Genomic DNA, 17,865 nt, shown 5'->3' with positions numbered 1-17,865 from the left:
TGATCTTTGATTACTAACGGACTGCTCGGTGAAATGCCACGGACCTGAGTTAATGCTATCCCTTTTCATTAGTTAACTGGTTAAATGTTAAGTTTAATTGGTTAACTGATTAAATAGGGGGTGAGCTGTAGCGCACCCCCACCTCCACAGCAGATGGGGGGCTTCTCCAGCCCCCACTGGTTAAAGTAACCAGTAAGCTGACCCTATTAAGGGTGAGACTTATCAGTTACCCAGTTAACCATTCACATCCCAGTGAAAGCTTTGATTTTGTGTCCTGACTCGCATGCTTATCTACCAGCCTGTTGCACTTGTATAACATAGAAAAAGGGAACCCTAGAACTGAAAGGGACCTCAAGAGGTCACCAAGTCCAGTCCCCCGCCCTCATGGCAGGACCAAATACTGTCTAGACCATCCCTGATAGACATTTATCTAACCTGCTCTTAAATATCTCCACAGATGGGGATTCCACAACCTCCCTGGGCAATTTATTCCAGTGTTTGACTTCCCTGACAGTGAGGAAGGTTTTCCTAACGTCCAACCTAAACCGTCCTTGCTGCTTGTCCTGTCCTCAGAGGCCAAGGGGAAAAATTTTTCTCCCTCCTCTTTCAGAAACTTGAAAACTGCTCTCATGTCCCCCCCCGCCGTCTTCTCTTTTCTAAACGAAACAAGCCCAGTTCTTTCAGCCTTCCCTCACAGCTCACATTCTCTAGGCCTTTCATCATACTTGTTGCTCTTCTCTGGACCTTCTCCGGTTTCTCCACAGCTTTCTTGAAATGTGGAGCCCAGAACTGGACACAATACTCCAGCTGAGGCCTAATCAGCGCTGAGCAGAGCAGAAAAATGACTCCTCGTGTCTGGCTCACAACACTCCTGTGAATGCCGCCCGGAATCATGTTTGCTTTTTTTTTTTTTGGCACACATTTACATTGAAATTGCCTTTTTTTTTTTTTAACGAAAAAGGGAGAACAAAGCTTGTTGCTAGTATTAAGCTCAAGTAAGCACAGTGTGGGGCCATCAGGCCTATCAAAAGTACCGTTGCTGGGGTTACTGTAAAACAGAACAGTTTTCCCAACCACGTTAGTGAAACTCCATAACAACTCTGGTTATTAGCATAAAGTAAGCACCTTCAGCTCTTAGCTAGCACTTGTTATCAGTAGATCTCAGAGCACTTTACGAAGGAGATCGGATCATTATCCCTCTTTTACAGATGTGGAAATGGAGGCACTGACACAGGAAGTGACTTGCCCAAGGTCACCTGGTAGCTCAGTAGCAGAGATAGGCTAGAACCTAGATCTCCTGAGTCCCGGCCCAGTGCTCCATCCCCCCAGACCACCCACAGTCAGAGGCGTAACAGTTGCAAGAGACTGCAGCCTCTCTTGCAAAGGTTGTGAAGTTACCGCATGTGGCCTTGACAGTTGCGCCACACAGAGCGCGCTCACCTTGAGCTTGGAACTGGGGTTCAGCATGATGTACTTGATGGAGTTCTGGATGTTCTCCGTCCACGAAGCCAGCCACGTGACGGTGTTGTCGCAGCGCACTTCCTTCCACTTGTGACCCAATGGGGGCTCAGGGATTTTACAGTCCCTGCCAGGTGGAAAGGGGACTCATCAAGCGATCTCTCTCCTGCCATCCATCTCCGCCCTCTGACATACAGAAGCTAGGGACACCGTTCCTCACCCATCCTGGCTAATAGCCATTTATGGACTTAACCTCCATGAGTTTATCTAGTTCTCTTTTAAACCCTGTTATGGTCCTGGCCCTCACAACCTCCTGAGGCAAGGAGTTCCACAGATTGACTATGCGCTGTGTGAAGAAGAACTTCCTTCTATTTATTTTAAACCTGCTGCCCATTAGTTTCATTTGGTGGCCCTTAGTTCTTATATGATGGGAACAAGTAAATAACTTTTCCTTATTCACTTTCTCCACATCACTCATGATTTTATAGACCTCTATCATATCCCCCTCAGTCTCCTCTTTTCTAAACTGAAAAGTCCCAGTCTCTTTAATCTCTCCTCATATGGGACCCGATCCAAATCCCTAATAATTTTAGTTGCCCTTTTCTGAACCTTTTCTAATGCCAGAATATCATTTTTTAGATGAGGAGACCACATCTGTACGCAGTATTCAATATGTGGGCGTACCATAGATTTATATAAGGGCAATAAGATATTCTCTGTCTTAGTCTCTATCCCTTTTTTAAGGGTAAGGCTTGTTCTTGTAAAGAGATTCTCTGCTTAGTTATAATATTAAACAGCCAAGTCTTTTACTCTGAGGACTAGAGTCAACTGGAGAAGTACTGGGGTTTGGGACCTGTGCACTACAACAACTGAATTTCCCTAGGAGCAATGTTCCCTCTAATTTTATCCACGTGCAGAATAATTTTTGTTATGTGCACCAAAGCATATGCAGATGTGCACCACCAATAGAAACACATGCTGTTGGCTGTGGGCACTCTGATAATCAGCCGATTTGAATCACTCTTGGGTGGCCGCTTACAGGAAACACTGATTGAGGGGGAAACGAGAGGGATGTTTTTACCCAATTTGCATCCTATCTGATTAGCACTTATTTAACTCCAATCCGAGGAAGAATCGCTCTTGGTTAACCCTGCCCTCTCTTCAGTGAAGTGCTCCGAAAGTTTCCCAGCCCTTCCACGCGGTCCTCCAACAAGCCCAATGTCGAGAAGCACGTTCCCAACACGTGTAAGGCAGAAATAAGCCGGACTGGGGGGAGAAAGGTGAGGAGGCCTCCAGGGGAAGCCACAAAGGGCACCGCACCACGTGCTTCCCCTTTGCAAGGTTTTAAAAAGAAATCAGCAGGCAGACGTGAGATCGCTGCTGTTGACTAGCTACTTCCGGGTCACGCTTGGGTATCAACACGGGATCGGACTGCGAAATGCCTCTGTGGCGTAGAAAGGGGGAAACGCCTCACAAGAGGAGGGATCTAGAGGCCAGGCAGAAAGCCAAGGATAATGCCAGAGAGCATGGGTGGAATGTGAAAGGCCAGCAGGGGAGGGGGTAAGCCCCAGCCCCGCCCCTTCCATCGGAGGCCACGCCCCTTCCATCAGAGGCCCCGCCCCTTCCATCAGAGGCCCCGCCCCTTCCATCAGAGGCCCCGCCCCTTCCCCCTGCAAAGCCAAGCCACGCCCCTCCCCAGCCCAATTCTTCCTGGCCCCCTGGAGGGTTGGGGCTGCCACGCCACAGCCCCAGGGAACTGGGCTGCCACGTTGTATCTCCTGCCTTCCCTGGTGGCCAGGAAGCCACGCTCTGGCCCCAGGCTTCCCCTGCGGCCACGGAGTGTAGGCAGTTTTGGGAAGGCAACGGCTTCCCCGGCCGATACTGCCCGCCGTCCATGCCATCTCACTTGCTGCAGTTGATGATGACGTCCTCTGGCATGATCCGCTTCTTCAGCATGCCCATTTTCGGGTGGTCCCCACGCCCACGGAACAGCCCCGGGGGCTCCGTTTTGAAGTTGCCTATTTTTTCCCGATGCCCGTCCAGGTTGCAGTAGCCGAACTCCTCCTGGATCTTGTCGGCCTCCTCCTTCAGTTTCTGAGGGAGGAAACAAACCCCGGAGAAAACACCAGTCTGGGGGCACCCCGGGCACTGCAGCTACCGGCCCTCCCCGTCTTCCAGGAGAAAGTTGGGTCATGCACGGAAGAGCTTTAAGAGTCAGAAACCAGCCCACTGCCAGGGAGTTCACCCCATCTGCCAGCAGCCAGGACGGAGAGGCTGGCGTCAAACCTCTCTTGACAGACGCAGGGGGACCCGAAGAGGCAGACCCAGCGTTCATCAGCACATGATTAAAGGATCCAGGGGTGCATACAAGCAGCACGTGGGTGCTGACTCTGGGGCGCCATGGAAAAAAAGATAGGGGACACTCAGCCCCCACCAGCCACATCTGATCAGTAGGGTGTCCAATCAGCTGTTTGGCAGCTGGCAGGAGGTGCTCGGGGGAGGGCAGATGGAGGATTTCAAGGGAGGGGGCAGATCAGGGTGCCAAGAGCCAGAGCAAAGGCAGGACCTTGGGGCAGGGAGATCGGGGGTTTCGGGACAGAACCGGGGTGTTGTACCCACCGGGAAAATGAAACAACAGCCCCTGTGGTCCAGGGCACCACTGCACCATCATGGATCAAACCCACTGGAGCTAAAGGAGCAATTTTACTGATTGCCCGTAATTAACACGGATTTGATCAGTGCGAGGGAGAGGCACCAGGAGACAGACACCATCACACACACGCAGTAGCCCCGGGTGCGTACAGCGATAGGAAGCGACTCCTGGCTTAACGTGTCCTCGCAGAATTTAAACCACCCTGCCCCTGCCAGATGCTCCCCGCTCGCAGAACTCAGTGTTTGTTTGTGCGGCGTGCTAGGGAAGTCAACGGGACAGGGACCCGGTCGCAGGATCGGGGCCGAAGTCTGCCCAGCGGCATCCGCCACAAATTCTCTCTCTTGGAGGGCTGGCCAGGAACTCCACAAACACAAACCCAACCAGCAAGGGTGCCACATGGTTACAGACTAATCACCATGCAGGTGATTGAACCCAAAGAATTCATTTTCCAGTCTGGGAGTGAAGCCAGCACGGCCAAAGGGAAGTTAAGCCCCCCCACGACACACTAAACACCTGCCCACCGTCTGCAGGACTCCCGAGAAACCCCGTCCTCACCTGCTTCTCTTCTTTGGGCAGCGCCTTCCGGGCCTCGTTTCTGTCCACGAAGTACTTGTGAATCTCCTTGAAATCGCACTTCTCCAGGTGCTTGATCTTCTTCCGCTCCTCCAAGGTCATTTCCTGAGCCAAAGCCAGAAGAGACTTGGAAACAGGCAGGCAAAGTTCATTTACAATGTGGGGAAAAGCTGCACGGGAAGGGGGCGAGAAACCCGGAGCTTTCTGGAAAGTCTGCGGAGCAGCAGTTTCACTGCTGAGCTAGCCACGCCGCAAGCAAAGGCCAGGGTGAAGCAGCCCCTGAAAAGCGTATTTGTACGACCCGATGGCTGCTTTTGAACATTTGAGCTGGTGTCTGGATGGCTGAGGATGTGCGAGAAAGCCATCGGGAAGGTCAAAGAGACTGGCGAGAACATCTGTCGTGTCTGAGGCTGGATGAAGGCTGAAGAAACGAGCAGCATGGCCCAGCCCCACAGACAGACAGACACTCTGAAGATGAAATGTAACTGCCCCCGGACGGATTTGAACCTGGGACCTCAGCATAGGAGCCTCTACTGCTTGGGCTATAAAGCTGCCTGGCTCCCAGCTCAGGCTGTGGAGCTCCCTTGTTCTTATCTCTCGCTGTAAATGGTCTAAGTGCCACTGCATGGGACACAGTAATAGGGATGCAGCCGTGTTAGTCTGGTCTTGCTGAAACAAAAGACAGGACTATGCAGCACTTTCATAGAATAATCATAGAATAATCATAGAATAATAGGACTGGAAGGGACCTCGAGAGGTCATCGAGTCCAGCCCCCCGCCCTCAAGGCAGGACCAAGCTCCGTCTACACCATCCCTGACAGATGTCTATCTAACCTGTTCTTAAATATCTCCAGAGAGGGAGATTCCACCACCTCCCTTGGCAATTTATTCCAATATTTGACCACCCTGACAGTTAGGAATTTTTTCCTAATGTCCAATCTAAACCTCCCTTGCTGCACTTTAAGCCCATTACTCCTTGTCCTGTCCTCAGAAACCAAGAGGAACAAATTTTCTCCTTCCTCCTTGTGACACCCTTTTAGATTTTTGAAAACCGCTATCATGTCCCCCCTTAATCTTCTTTTTTCCAAACTAAACAAGCCCAGTTCATGAAGCCTGGCTTCATAGGTCATGTTCTCTAGACCTTTAATCATTCTTGTCGCTCTTCTCTGTACCCTTTCCAATTTCTCCACATCTTTCTTGAAATGTGGCGCCCAGAACTGGACACAGTACTCCAGCTGAGGCCTAACTAGTGCAGAGTAGAGCGGCAGAATGACTTCACGAGTTTTGCTTACAACACACCTGTTGATACAACCTAGAATCATAGTTGCTTTTTTTGCAACAGCATCACACTGTTGACTCATATTCAACTTGTGGTCCACTATGACCCCTAGATCCCTTTCTACCATGCTCCTTCCTAGACAGTCGCTTCCCATCTTGTATGTATGGAACTGATTGTTCCTTCCTAAGTGGAGCACTTTGCATTTCTCTTTATTAAACCTCATCCTGTTTACCTCTGACCATTTCTCTAACTTGCTAAGGTCATTTTGAATTATGTCCCTATCCTCCAAAGAAGTCGCAACCCCACCCAGTTTGGTATCATCTGCAAACTTAATAAGCGTACTCTCTATCCCAATATCTACATCATTGATGAAGATATTGAACAGTACGGGTCCCAAAACAGACCCTTGAGGAACTCCACTTGTTATCCCTTTCCAGCAGGATTTAGAACCGTTAACAACAACTCTCTGACTACGGTTATCCAGCCAATTATGCACCCACCTTATCGTGGCCCTATCTAAGTTATATTTGCCTAGTTTATCAATAAGAATATCATGCGAGACCGTATCAAATGCCTTACTAAAGTCTAGGTATATGACATCCACCGCTTCTCCCTTATCCACAAGGCTCGTTATCTTATCAAAGAAAGCTATCAGATTAGTTTGGCATGACTTGTTCCTCACAAACCCATGCTGGCTATTCCCTATCACTTTATTACCTTCCAAGTGTTTGCATAGGATTTCCTTAATTACCTGCTCCATTATCTTCCCTGGGACAGACGTTAAACTGACCGGTCTATAGTTTCCTGGGTTGTTCTTATTCCCCTTTTTATAGATGGGCACAATATTTGCCCTTTTCCAGTCTTCTGGAATCTCCCCTGTCTGCCATGATTTTTCAAAGATCATAGCTAAAGGCTCAGATACCTCCTCTATCAGCTCCTTGAGTATCCTGGGATGCATTTCATCAGGACCTGGTGACTTGCTGACATCTAACTTTCCTAAGTGACTTTTAACTTGTTCTTTGTGTATCCTATCTTCTAAACTTACCCTCTCTCTGCTTGTATTCACTACGTTAGGCACACCTCCAGACTTCTCGGTGAAGACCGAAACAAAGAAGTCATTGAGCATCTCCGCCATTTCCAGGTTTCCTGTTACTGCTTCTCCCTCCTCACTAAGCAGTGGGCCTACCCTGTCCTTGGTCTTCCTCTTGCTTTTAATGTATTTATAAAAGGTCTTCTTGTTTCCCTTTATGCCTGTAGCTAGTTTGATCTCATTTTGTGCCTTTGCCTTTCTAATCTTGCCCCTGCATTCCCGTGTTGCTTGCCTATATTCATCCTTTGTTAGTTGTCCTAGTTTCCATTTTTTATATGACTCCTTTTTTATTTTGAGATCGTGCAAGATCTCCTTGTTAAGCCAAGCTGGTCTTTTGCCATAAAGACTAACAAGATGGTTGATGAGCTTTCATGGGCCAGCGACCCACACGACGGGTGTGGGTTACAGACACACAAACAAAAGACCAGGAAGCCTGACCAGAGATCTCAAAGAATAACTGTGAAACAACCGGAGATCAACGCCGGCGAAGGATGAACGATTGCGGCCTGGCACGGCAATCCCGGCAAGACTCTGGGGTCGGTCCTGCAAGTCAAACCTGAGGAACCCGACTCCTCCCTCAGACAGCCTTGCCTGGCAACTATCAGAGGGGTGGCCGTGGGAGTCTGCATCCGCATAAGCAACGAGAAGTCCTGTGGCACTTTGTAGAGTAACAGATGTAGTGGAGCATAAGCTTTCAAAGAGGCTCTTGTGTTCTAATAAATCTGTTAGTGTAGTGCAACAGGGCTTCTTGTTATGCTACGACATCGCGCGCGCGTGTGTGTGTGTGTGTGTGTGTTGGGGGGGCGGGGGGAGGGGCACATGCTAACTGCTTTTCTACGGTCTTCTCAATAAACACACACCCTTGAAAAAAAGTCCCGTGTGCTTCTTATTAGCATAACAGGCCCCCAAGGGTGCTAGTGTATCACGGGTGCTAGTGACAGGCAGAACCGAACCTGGGACCTCTGGCCCTTAGGGCAGGAGCCTCTGCCGCTTGAGCTAAAAGCCAGCCGGCACCCCGCTAAGGCTGTAGAGCAAACTCCTTCTCTCTCTCCAGAAGTCAGGGCTGAGGAACCTTTTTTGGGTCGGGGGCGCTGACCCACAGAAAAATCAGCCGGGGGCCGCACACAAGTGAGAAGCAAACAACCCCTCACTGACGTGGCTGAGAACTCCCCACATAAGAGCCTACGGGGGCGCATGGTACTCGATTTCGTGGGCTCCAGGCCAGTGGTGGGGGAGGTAGAGTGGCAGCACAGGCTCCCCAATACTAGCGGGGAGTTCTGAGCCTTGGGGGCCAGATGCGGACAAACCGCGGGCTGCATTCGGCCCACAGGCCTTAGGGTCCCCACCCCTGCTGTAAGTGGTCTAAGGACCACTCCATGGGACAATGAACCACACCCAGTAAGGCATGTGGGTTACATCAGCGTCTAGACAGATTATGAAGCCTCGTTTTAGGCACAGCCCCTTAACTGTGTCTCCACTGAAGGGGGCATCCGATGAGGTTTAACTCAGTCCGTAGCAAAGCTGAACCCAGGACATACGCCCACCACCGAGCACGCACACACAGCTGCCCTCCCGTCCCCGACCACCACCTTCTATGAAATACTACACAAAAATGAATTAGGAAATTAACACCCCAAAAAGAACATCTCCACTGCTCCTTCCACAACCCCTCGCCTGCCCATCCCTGTCCCTACCAGACCCCCCAGGCCAGGCACCGGAGGCCCAGCCCAGCCCCCCAGGGGTGCTACCTTTCTCCAGTCGTGGAAGAAGTTGGTCTGGAAAATCTCCTTGGTCGTGTACTCGTGATCGAGCATTTTGGCGTAGAAGGTAGCGATTTCCTCCGTGGCCATGCTCAGCTTCATGGGTTTGCCTGTATGAGAACACAGGGCGCTTTATCACCGCTCGCCCGCCTGCGCTGACCCCCGCCCCGCCCGACAACTGGCTGCGGTGAAAGCGTGATGCGAATTAACTCTACAAGCTCACCTATGGGAAGGCAATACCCCACCTCCTGCCCCAACATTTATAATTTCCTTTGAACCTCACGAGTTTTAAAGCAAGCTTCAGATTTGGCAGAAGGGCCGAGGGAGGAATCTCTTGGTTTCTGAATGCCCGGGGGTTCTCTAAATGCATCGCCTTTAAACAGCAGTGGGTGACTCCACGTTCTGCATTAGAAGAGGCCGCAAAATTAGCCTCCGGGCAGGCCCACGGATTTGAGCTGACTGCTTCATTTAGACCAGTGGCCAGCGGTGAAAGGAACGTAACAATTCTCACAGGAGCTGACCTATTGCAACTCGGGGGCCTGGCCAGGTTTTTCGATACCGCCCCGCTGGCTTCTGCCGCAGCTCAGCCAGCTCTGCTGGAGCTCCGCACCAGGGTGCCCCCGTATCCTTTCACTTCTGCCAGTGGTTCTCAAACTTTCCGACCCGCGGCCCACCCTGCTCAATGCAGACCTTTCCGTGGACCGCCAGCCAGACACCCAGTGCTTTTTTTGTGATGGTACCGGCCCCTCCAGTCAGAGCTCAACAACTTTTCCTCTGGAGTACCAGCACCCCTTTTTTTTAATTAAAAAAAAAACACTGCAAACACCCATGATGACAAAGTTGGTGCAGGAGCGGGCTGGGGGTGGGCAGTGTGGGAGGGAGGGTGCAGGCTGGGGGTGGGCAGTGTGGGAGGGAGAATGCAGGAGCAGGCTGAGGGTGGGCAGTTTGGGAGGGAGGGTGCGGGCTGGGGGTGGGCAATGTGGGAGGGAGGGTGCAGGCTGGGGGTGGGCAGTGTGGGAGGGAGAATGCAGGAGCAGGCTGAGGGTGGGCAGTTTGGGAGGGAGGGTGCGGGCTGGGGGTGGGCAGTGTGGGAGGGAGGGTGCAGGAGCAGGCTGAGGATGGGCAGTTTGGGAGGGAGGGTGCGGGCTGGGGGTGGGCAGTGTGGGAGGGAGGGTGCAGGCTGGGGGTGGGCAGTGTGGGAGGGAGGGTGCAGGCTGGGGGTGGGCAGTGTGGGAGGGAGGGTGCAGGCTGGGGGTGGGCAGTGTGGGAGGGAGAATGCAGGTGCAGGCTGGGGGTGGGCAGTTTGGGAGGGAGGGTGCGGGCTGGGGGTGGGCAGTGTGGGAGGGAGGGTGCAGGCTGGGGGTGGGCAGTGTGGGAGGGAGAATGCAGGAGCAGGCTGAGGGTGGGCAGTTTGGGAGGGAGGGTGCGGGCTGGGGGTGGGCAGTGTGGGAGGGAGGGTGCAGGCTGGGGGTGGGCAGTGTGGGAGGGAGAATGCAGGAGCAGGCTGAGGATGGGCAGTTTGGGAGGGAGGGTGCGGGCTGGGGGTGGGCAGTGTGGGAGGGAGAATGCAGGAGCAGGCCGAGGGTGGGCAGTTTGGGAGCGGGCTGGGGGTAGGGTGAGCTGGGTGGAAGGGAGGGTGCAAGGTAGGGATGCGGGTGGAGTCGTGGCATGGGGGTTGCTCACCTGGCTCCGCACCTGCACTGCTGCTCCCTGGCACCGCCCCACACTACTCCCATTGGCCAGGATTCCAGCCAATGAGGGCAGGGGGAATCCTCCAGGCGGGCAGTTTCCCGCACTGCGGTTCCCCCGGCCCCGGGGACCAGGAGCAGCAATGCGCCAGCTAGATCCGGCCCACGAGGCTCCGGGCCCCGCCCTTCCCCCGCAGCGGGGAGCCCGCGTTGGCCCTCCAACCTCATGGGAGGTGCAGAGTGGACTCCCCATTGTGCGTGGGGGGGGGGTGAGCCCCAAGCCCATGGCCCACCTGCGAGATGGTCGTGGACCGCTAGGTGTCCGTGGTCCACCCTTTGAGAACCACGGAGCTAGGCCCCCGTCTCAGAGCCTGGGGCAATAGGCTTTAGGCGAAGCGCATTCTCCGTCCCGCCCCGCGCCCTGCCGCGCCGGGTCACGACGTTCGCTACGTGTAGCAGCCTCGGCGCCCACGCGGGACGCACCGTCATAATAGAACCTGACGTCGTCGGGGAGCGGCTCGTAGGGGGGGGCGAAGTAGGGGCCGTTATGCTCCAGCTGCTTCCACTTCACCCCGTCGTCTGTCTTCTCCTCTTCCCACCTGAGGGAGACACACCGGGCCCAGTCAGGAAGTGTCTGGGATTACGGACCAGGCCTGAATCCCCGGCAGCGCCGTCTGGCCGACTACCAGCCCCGGACGTGCGGTAAGGAGCGAACCAGCCAGCTCCCTGGCGGCACCGGGGGAGAAGTGGTCTCAGGAAGGGATTTGGCGCCGAGGACTTGCGGATGCACTCAGGGAAGGGGCCCCACAAGCGTGGGGATGCTGCAGAAGTACCAGGCTAGGGAGGACGGTCTAGCTCTAGCGGACAGGGTACTGCCCCGACACTCAGGAAATAGGAGTCCAATTCCCAGCTCAGTCACTCCCTCCCTAAATGGCCTTAGGCAAGCCCCGTGAGCCACCCCGTGCCTCAGTTTCCCCACCTGTACAACGAGGATGACCGCATGTTACCATCCCTAGTAACTAGGGATGTTAAATTGAGTTTAATCAACTATCGACTAGTCGATGGATTGTCCAACAACTAGTCCATTAGTCGATAAACGGGTCATAGCGGGGTTAGCTCCTGGCCTGGGAAGTCACTCTGCTACGGCTCCGCCTTTTAAATGGATTAAGAGCCTTTTGGTAAATGGATTAAGAGCCTAAAGTGCAGTAGGAGGGACCCAGGATAGCTGATGCCTGACTTACGCAGGTTCCCGCCTTTTAAACACAGCTGATTCCCGGCTCACATCTAGTCCCAGACGTGCCTCTGCTTTTTAAATGGATTAAGAGCCAACAGGCTGGTGTGCAGTGGAGTGGGGGGCTGGTCCCTGCTACACCCCTGCCTCCCTTGCCCCCAGCACCGGCTCCTGCTCCTTGCTGCCTCGGGTAGTCGACTAGTCGCTTACACCCCCCCCCAGTAACCACACACTCGCTGCTCTCTGCTGAGCACACAGCGGCAAACGATAAAAGACAAAAGCATCCCCCGGGGGCGAGCAGTTCCCTGAAGCACTTGCTCTGCACCCAGTGGGGGTGTAAATCACCCTTTAAAGAGCTCACTGGCCGAATGACCGCAATGACCATGTTTCACTGGTTCTCTGTGGGCAGGCCACTGGGGGTGGATCCCCACGCGTCCACCCAGGGTGCACCAGATGGGCGGGGGGGTCCGGCCAGCCCCTTGGGTCACTCCAGCGTGGCCAGAACACCCCCAACCCACCCTGTAGGCCCAAGGCCAGTGTCCCGTGGGCCCCAGGCTGAGTAGCCTGCCAGCCCGGCACGGCCAGCGTCCTGCCAGCCCAAATCAGAGCAGCCGGGGTCGCACCAGCCCAACCCGGTCCCAGCCTGCCAGCTGCTGTCAATCCAGTTCCCCAGTCAGCCTTCCAGCCACCAGGGACCCTTCCGCATCCCTCTCCCCCAAGGAAACCTGCCCCACATGTCTCGGGACGAGCCTGGGGGTTGAAATCCGTTACGTTGCACGACACTAAAAATCCCGGCCTGACGCGAGCCGCTGGATTTCTCACAGCCCTCCGTAAGCCGCTACCAGCTTCCCTGCAGCTCCTTCCCCTCTGGCCGGGAAGGGGGGGGGTCTCCATCAGCCATTTCACCTTGCACAGTCCCTGGAAATCGGCTCCTGCAAACGCCTCAAGCCAAGTCCACCCCGGGCTTCGCGGCGACGCTCTGGGAACGCCCCCGACCTGGAGACGGGCTCTGCGGGGCCGGAGAGCTCGTCTCGCCCTGGACGCAAGTGGGTCCCATAAGAGATACCACCCCCCCTCTTACCTGGCTTTGCCACTCACCACTCCCTTGCGGGCAGCACTGACCTGCCGACGGGCCACACACAGGCGGGTGCTGAGCCTGGGGTGGGAATGCTCCAGGGCTTGCATAAGCAGCGCCCGGCCACGCTGACACACGCCCAGTCCCGGAAGGCGGCAGAGGATGCGATGACAGGACAAGCCCCCCCATGCCGCCAGCCACATGCTTGCAGCAGGCTCAGAGTGGTCACAACCCATCGCCCTGCTGGTGGAAGCGTTTCATCCCTTCCAACCCAGCTGCCCCCCGGGAGAAGGGGCACAGGCAGGCCAGCCCTGCTCTGGAGAGACGGGCGCTCGCGATTACAGACCAAGCAAAGACATGCAATGCCCATGAAACGATTCCAGGTCACCGGGCTTCCTGCGATGCAGCAGAGCACCCTGGGAAATGTAGTCACAGACGTGCATCTGTGTGCAGCCCACAGGATGCACGCTACTGGGTTCCTAGGCAACCGCCTCATTCAGCCAAGCTAGACTTGTCCAGCGGGTACTCAAAGCTAGTCCCTCCGCTCAGAGGGATGGGCTCGCTCAGCCAGATTCCTTCTCTCAGGAGGGTCCGCAAAACCCCGCTTTTCTAATATACAGCAGATAATACACAATTGCAGCAAAATAACTACCCAGGGAAGTACCAGGCAACCCTGCAAATCCGCTTTAAATCTATGCATATCTGCATCCGCAGCTCATTTCTGCCGGCACGGATACAAATTTCGAATCTAGAACCCTGCAAATTTGTGGCTATCCGCTTTATCTCCGCGGTGGTCTCAGCAGCTCAATTCTGCAGGCACAGAAGCAGGTGCAAATTTCGAATCTAGAACCCTGCAAATTTGTGGCTATCCGCTTTATATCCGCGGTGGTCTCAGCAGCTCAATTCTGCAGGCACAGAAGCAGGTGTAAATTTCGAATCTAGAACCCTGCAAATTTGTGGATATCCGCTTTATCTCCGCGGTGGTCTCAGCAGCTCAATTCTGCAGGCACAGAAGCAGATGCAAATTTCGAATCTAGAACCCTGCAAATTTGTGGATATCCACTTTATGTCCGCAGCTGTCCGTGAGGATATTTGCAGCTCTTTTCTGCAGATACAGATGTGGATACAAGATTGTGTATCCGTGCAGCGCTCTACCCATCGACTCAGAAAGGAACGCAACGGACAATCATGCAGAGGAACCTTGCTAAGAATTCTCTGGCACCGTCCGACTGATGGCTCTACCTTCTAAGCCAGCGGTTGTTAAGCTTTTTCATGTGTGGACCCCTAAACATTTTCCAGTGGAGGAGCACAGCCCTTTGGGAATCTTAGACACAGTTTCCAGACTCCTCGGACCTCACCTTGAAAACTACCTGAATTCTAGCCATCTGAGACAGAAATCCAGCATACAGAGACATCTACTGGCAACACCAATAATAGCAGGGGGAACATAAGTGGCCACGCTGGGTCCAGACCAAAGGCCCATCTAGCCCAGGGTCCTGTTTTCCGACAGCGGCCCAGGCCAGCTACCCCAGAAAGAGTGACCAAAACAGGGAATCATCAAGTGATCCCTCTCCTGTCACCCATTTCCAGCCTCTGACAAACAGAGACTAGGGACACCATTCCTACCCATTTATAACATGCTGTGTGTTACAGCCTCTCTAGTCTGGAACTCTCTGGGGTCGGGCAACATCTCTGGTCCAGCATGATTTGAGTTAGCTGGATGTCTGCTTTCTGTAGGTGCGGCCAAGTTTCCTGTGGTCCCATAACGTTTGTTTACAGCCCCCAGTCCTGGCTCTCAGTGTTCTGTGCTATTTAGGTGTAACATACCCCTACATGTCTTCTAAGAGCCCAGCAAGCAGCAGAACGGCTGTGTCTAGACTACATCCCTCTGTCGGCAGCGGGATGTAAATGAGCCACTTCAAAAGTGCAAATGAAGCCGGGATTTGTATTTCCCGTGCTTCATTTGCATAATTACGTAATGGTGCTCTTTCGAAAAAGCGCTATCTCGAAATTGAAACCGCAGTCTAGACGCAGTTCTTTCAAAAATAGAAGCCTTTTTTGAAAGATCCTGTAAGCCTCAAAATGGGTGTGTCTAGACTACAGGGTTTTTTTTAAAAAAAACTTCCCCTGCATCTAGACTGCTGCTGTGTCCTTTTGAAAGTAAACTGAAAGAACGCGGCAGTTTTTTCGACCAGGGAAAACCTCGTCTTAGGAAGAAGAACGTCTTTTTTCGCAAGTGCTCTTTCAAAAAGAGGCTTTTTCAGAAGATACTTTTGAAACAGCCTCTTTCGAAAAAAGGCGCTATGTAATGCAAACTGGTTTTTCAAGAGAGAGCCTCCAGATAGCCGGGGTGCTCTCTCTTGAAAAAGCGGCTTGCTTTCTCGAAAGTACTGATGGTAGTCTAGATGCTCTTTTTTGAAAGAGGCGTTTTCGAAAGTATCTTTGGAAAAAGCCTCTTTCGAAAGAGGCTTGCAGTCTAGACGTAGCCAAAATGAGGTTTACAGGATCTTTCGAAATAGGCTTCTATTTTCGAAAGAACCGCATCTAGACTGAGGTTTCAATTTCAAAATAGCACTTTTTCGAAAGAGCGCCATTATGTAATTATGCAAATGAAACATGGGAAATTCAAATCCGTGCTTCATTTGCGCTTTCAAAGTGCTCCATTTACATCCCTCTGCCGCCAGAGGGCTGTGGTCTAGACATCGCCGAAGTGTTGGTAGCACCGCTAGACAGTCCTGACCTCCCATGGTCTGGCAAATTCTCTGGTTCGGCACCGGTCAAGTCCCGAGAGTGCCGGACTACAGAGGTTCAACCCGCGTAAGGATCGCTCTCTAGAGCGATTATTTTTAATCATTTTCTTTCGCCTTAAAGCAACGGGGCAAACATGCCAGCATTAATACATGAGGTGATGCGCAGAGGCTCTACACTGGACAGGCATGGGTCTATTTTGCCAAAGCTGGTGAAAAAAAAAATTAGCCCAAAAAAGCCATGTGTTTTTCCTGCTTTGTGCACTATCCCCCACCCCCGCCTCAAAGATTTCAAAAATTTTGGAGATCCCTCCCTACTCCAAAAAAAGCCACCTCCTCTACAGCTGGTTAGAAAACAGGAAAAAACGGATATTTTGAGACTGAAAGCGATCGGTACCCCACTGGCGGTCACTGGCCACAGATAGCTTACCACTTCCACTTGCTGTCCTCTTCCTTCTTCTTGTTCTCCTCGGCCTCCTCCTTTAATTTCTTGCTTTTCTTCTTGTCGTCTTCCTCTTTGCTTTTCCTTTTCTTGGCTCCCCCCTCGTTCGCCACCTCCTTGGATTTCTCTTTGCTCTTCCTTCCCTTCTCTGGGTGTTTAGTTTCATCCTTTGCTTTTCTCTCCTTGGGTTTTTTCTTGGCCTGCTTCGGCTCACTTCCTGGCTTCTCCTTTGATTCCCTCCACTCGTCTTTCTCCGGCCCATTTTCCTTTTCCTCTCTCATGCTATTTTCTTCCATGGTCTGCCCACCTCCCAGCCTTTCATTCCTCCCCCAGCCTTCTCCCTCCTGGCCATCCCCCTCCTCTCTCTCTTCCTTAATTTCTTTTTCACCCTTCGTTCTTTGGTTCTCTTTTGGCCTCTCTTCCTCCACATCATCTCGCTCCTTCTCCCCCATTCCCTCTTGTTCTTCTATTTCCCCACCTCCTGCCTTTTCCCTTTCTGGCTCATCTTCCCCCTTTGTCGCCTGCTTCTGTGGTTTTTTCTTTCCCCTCCTTTCCTCGCTGTTCCTCTCGCCTTCCCTTTTTTCCCTCTTGTTTTTCGCGTCCTTTACCTTTTCTTCCCGCTTCTCCTGCCTTTTCTCTTTCTGGTTCTTTCCGGCCTTATTTGCTTTGACTTTCGTTTGCTCTCGCTCAGTGTCCTTACTGGACATTTTGTTCTCCTCTTCTCCTGTTCTTGCAGGCTTTGCTTTACCCTCTGCCCTGTCTCTCTCTTTCATTCGGGCCTCTCCTCTCTCCCGCTGTATTTCATCCTCTCCTACATGCGCATCCACCTCCCCGGATGTCTCCCTCCCTGGCTTTTCCCTGTCCCCTTGGTCCTCCAATCCCTTTGCATCATCCCAACTCTCCGGCTGCTTTGCTCCTTCCCATATCGGGGGACCCTCTTGCCTCCCCGTCTCCTCCGGCCCTTCATCCTTGCCCGAGGTGGCATCAGCATTTCCTTGCTCTCTCGTGGCTTTCTTGGGTTCTGCACCATCTCTCTGCTCCCGGCCTGTTCCCTCCCCAGGAGCACTTTCCTTTTTCGGTTTCTCTTGGCTCCTCCCACTGCCTTTACTTTCCGTTCGCTCCCGTTTCCCCTTCTTCCTCTGTTCCATTTCCATCTGCTTCCCGCCCCCTCTCTCCGTTACCTCGTCCCGTTTTCTTTTCCCATCTCTTACTCGCTTCTCCCCTCTTTGCCCCTCAGGGGTGAATGAGCCCAACTCTTTCTCAGTGTTTTGCTCCCCTTTTTCCTCTTTGGCTGCCGTGTCCATTTCCTCAGCTGAACCTTCCGGATCTCCAGAGACGGCCCCGTTCTCACCACCAACCCCATTCGTTTCGGTTTCCTCTTGTCCTGGCACCTTACGAAGGAGAGAGGAGCGTTTACATGAGCAGCAGGCTGAAAACATCTACAGACTCAGGCCTAGATTGGCTTCGTGGGACACACTGACCTGCAGAATCCGGGAGTGTGCAAACCTCTCAGCGTTCCCTTCCCTGGGCCGTCCCTCTTCCTCCTGCTCCCTCGGGTGAGGAACTTCCTGCCCGTTACAATCCGCACAGTCGGCAGCCATCTCAAGGACTCTGAAAGAGAGAGAGTCAGCCTGGTCACTTTCATCCCTAGCAAGATGAACTGTCCACCCTCCCTTGCCAAAGAAGTAAAAAGGGAGAACCCATCCCCTAGGCAACACGATACCCGACGCCCCGATCCTGCTGCCACCCGCTCAGGCTTGCATTCACACGCAGTAAGAGCCAGCCCCTGCCCTACACGCACACAACGAAACAGACAAAGGGTGGGAGAGATAAGAGGCACAGAGAGGGGAAGCGACTTGCCCAAGGTAC

The 17,865-nt window shown here is 53.2% G+C and overlaps 1 protein-coding gene across 5 annotated transcripts in view; it reads right to left on the bottom strand.

Annotated features, from left to right (window-relative positions):
• TOP1MT (DNA topoisomerase I mitochondrial) overlaps positions 1-17,865 on the bottom strand; it is a 62,337-nt gene that overhangs the window by 18,896 nt on the left and 25,576 nt on the right. For 2 of the 5 annotated variants that reach the window (XM_089776143.1, XM_089776144.1), the window contains exons 8-14: positions 17,478-17,607; positions 15,985-17,387; positions 10,985-11,100; positions 8,802-8,923; positions 4,667-4,789; positions 3,365-3,552; positions 1,441-1,585 (exon numbers count right to left, since the gene is read on the bottom strand). In XM_089776143.1, the coding sequence (XP_089632269.1) occupies positions 1,441-1,585; positions 3,365-3,552; positions 4,667-4,789; positions 8,802-8,923; positions 10,985-11,100; positions 15,985-17,387; positions 17,478-17,607 (2,227 nt within the window). Of the gene's footprint in view, positions 1-1,440; positions 1,586-3,364; positions 3,553-4,666; positions 4,790-8,801; positions 8,924-10,984; positions 11,101-12,813; positions 13,191-15,984; positions 17,388-17,477; positions 17,608-17,865 lie in introns of those variants that run through there. The other 3 variants (XM_014577844.4, XM_006131679.4, XM_014577845.4) reach the window with 3 other exon arrangements.

This window comes from Pelodiscus sinensis, chromosome 2, assembly GCF_052426305.1.
Source record: "Pelodiscus sinensis isolate ZL-2025 chromosome 2, ASM5242630v1, whole genome shotgun sequence".
In the NCBI taxonomy this organism is placed as follows: Eukaryota; Metazoa; Chordata; order Testudines; family Trionychidae; genus Pelodiscus; species Pelodiscus sinensis.
The sequence above is the reverse complement of the archived record's forward strand: the minus strand, read 5'-3'. Positions and strand labels throughout refer to the sequence as shown.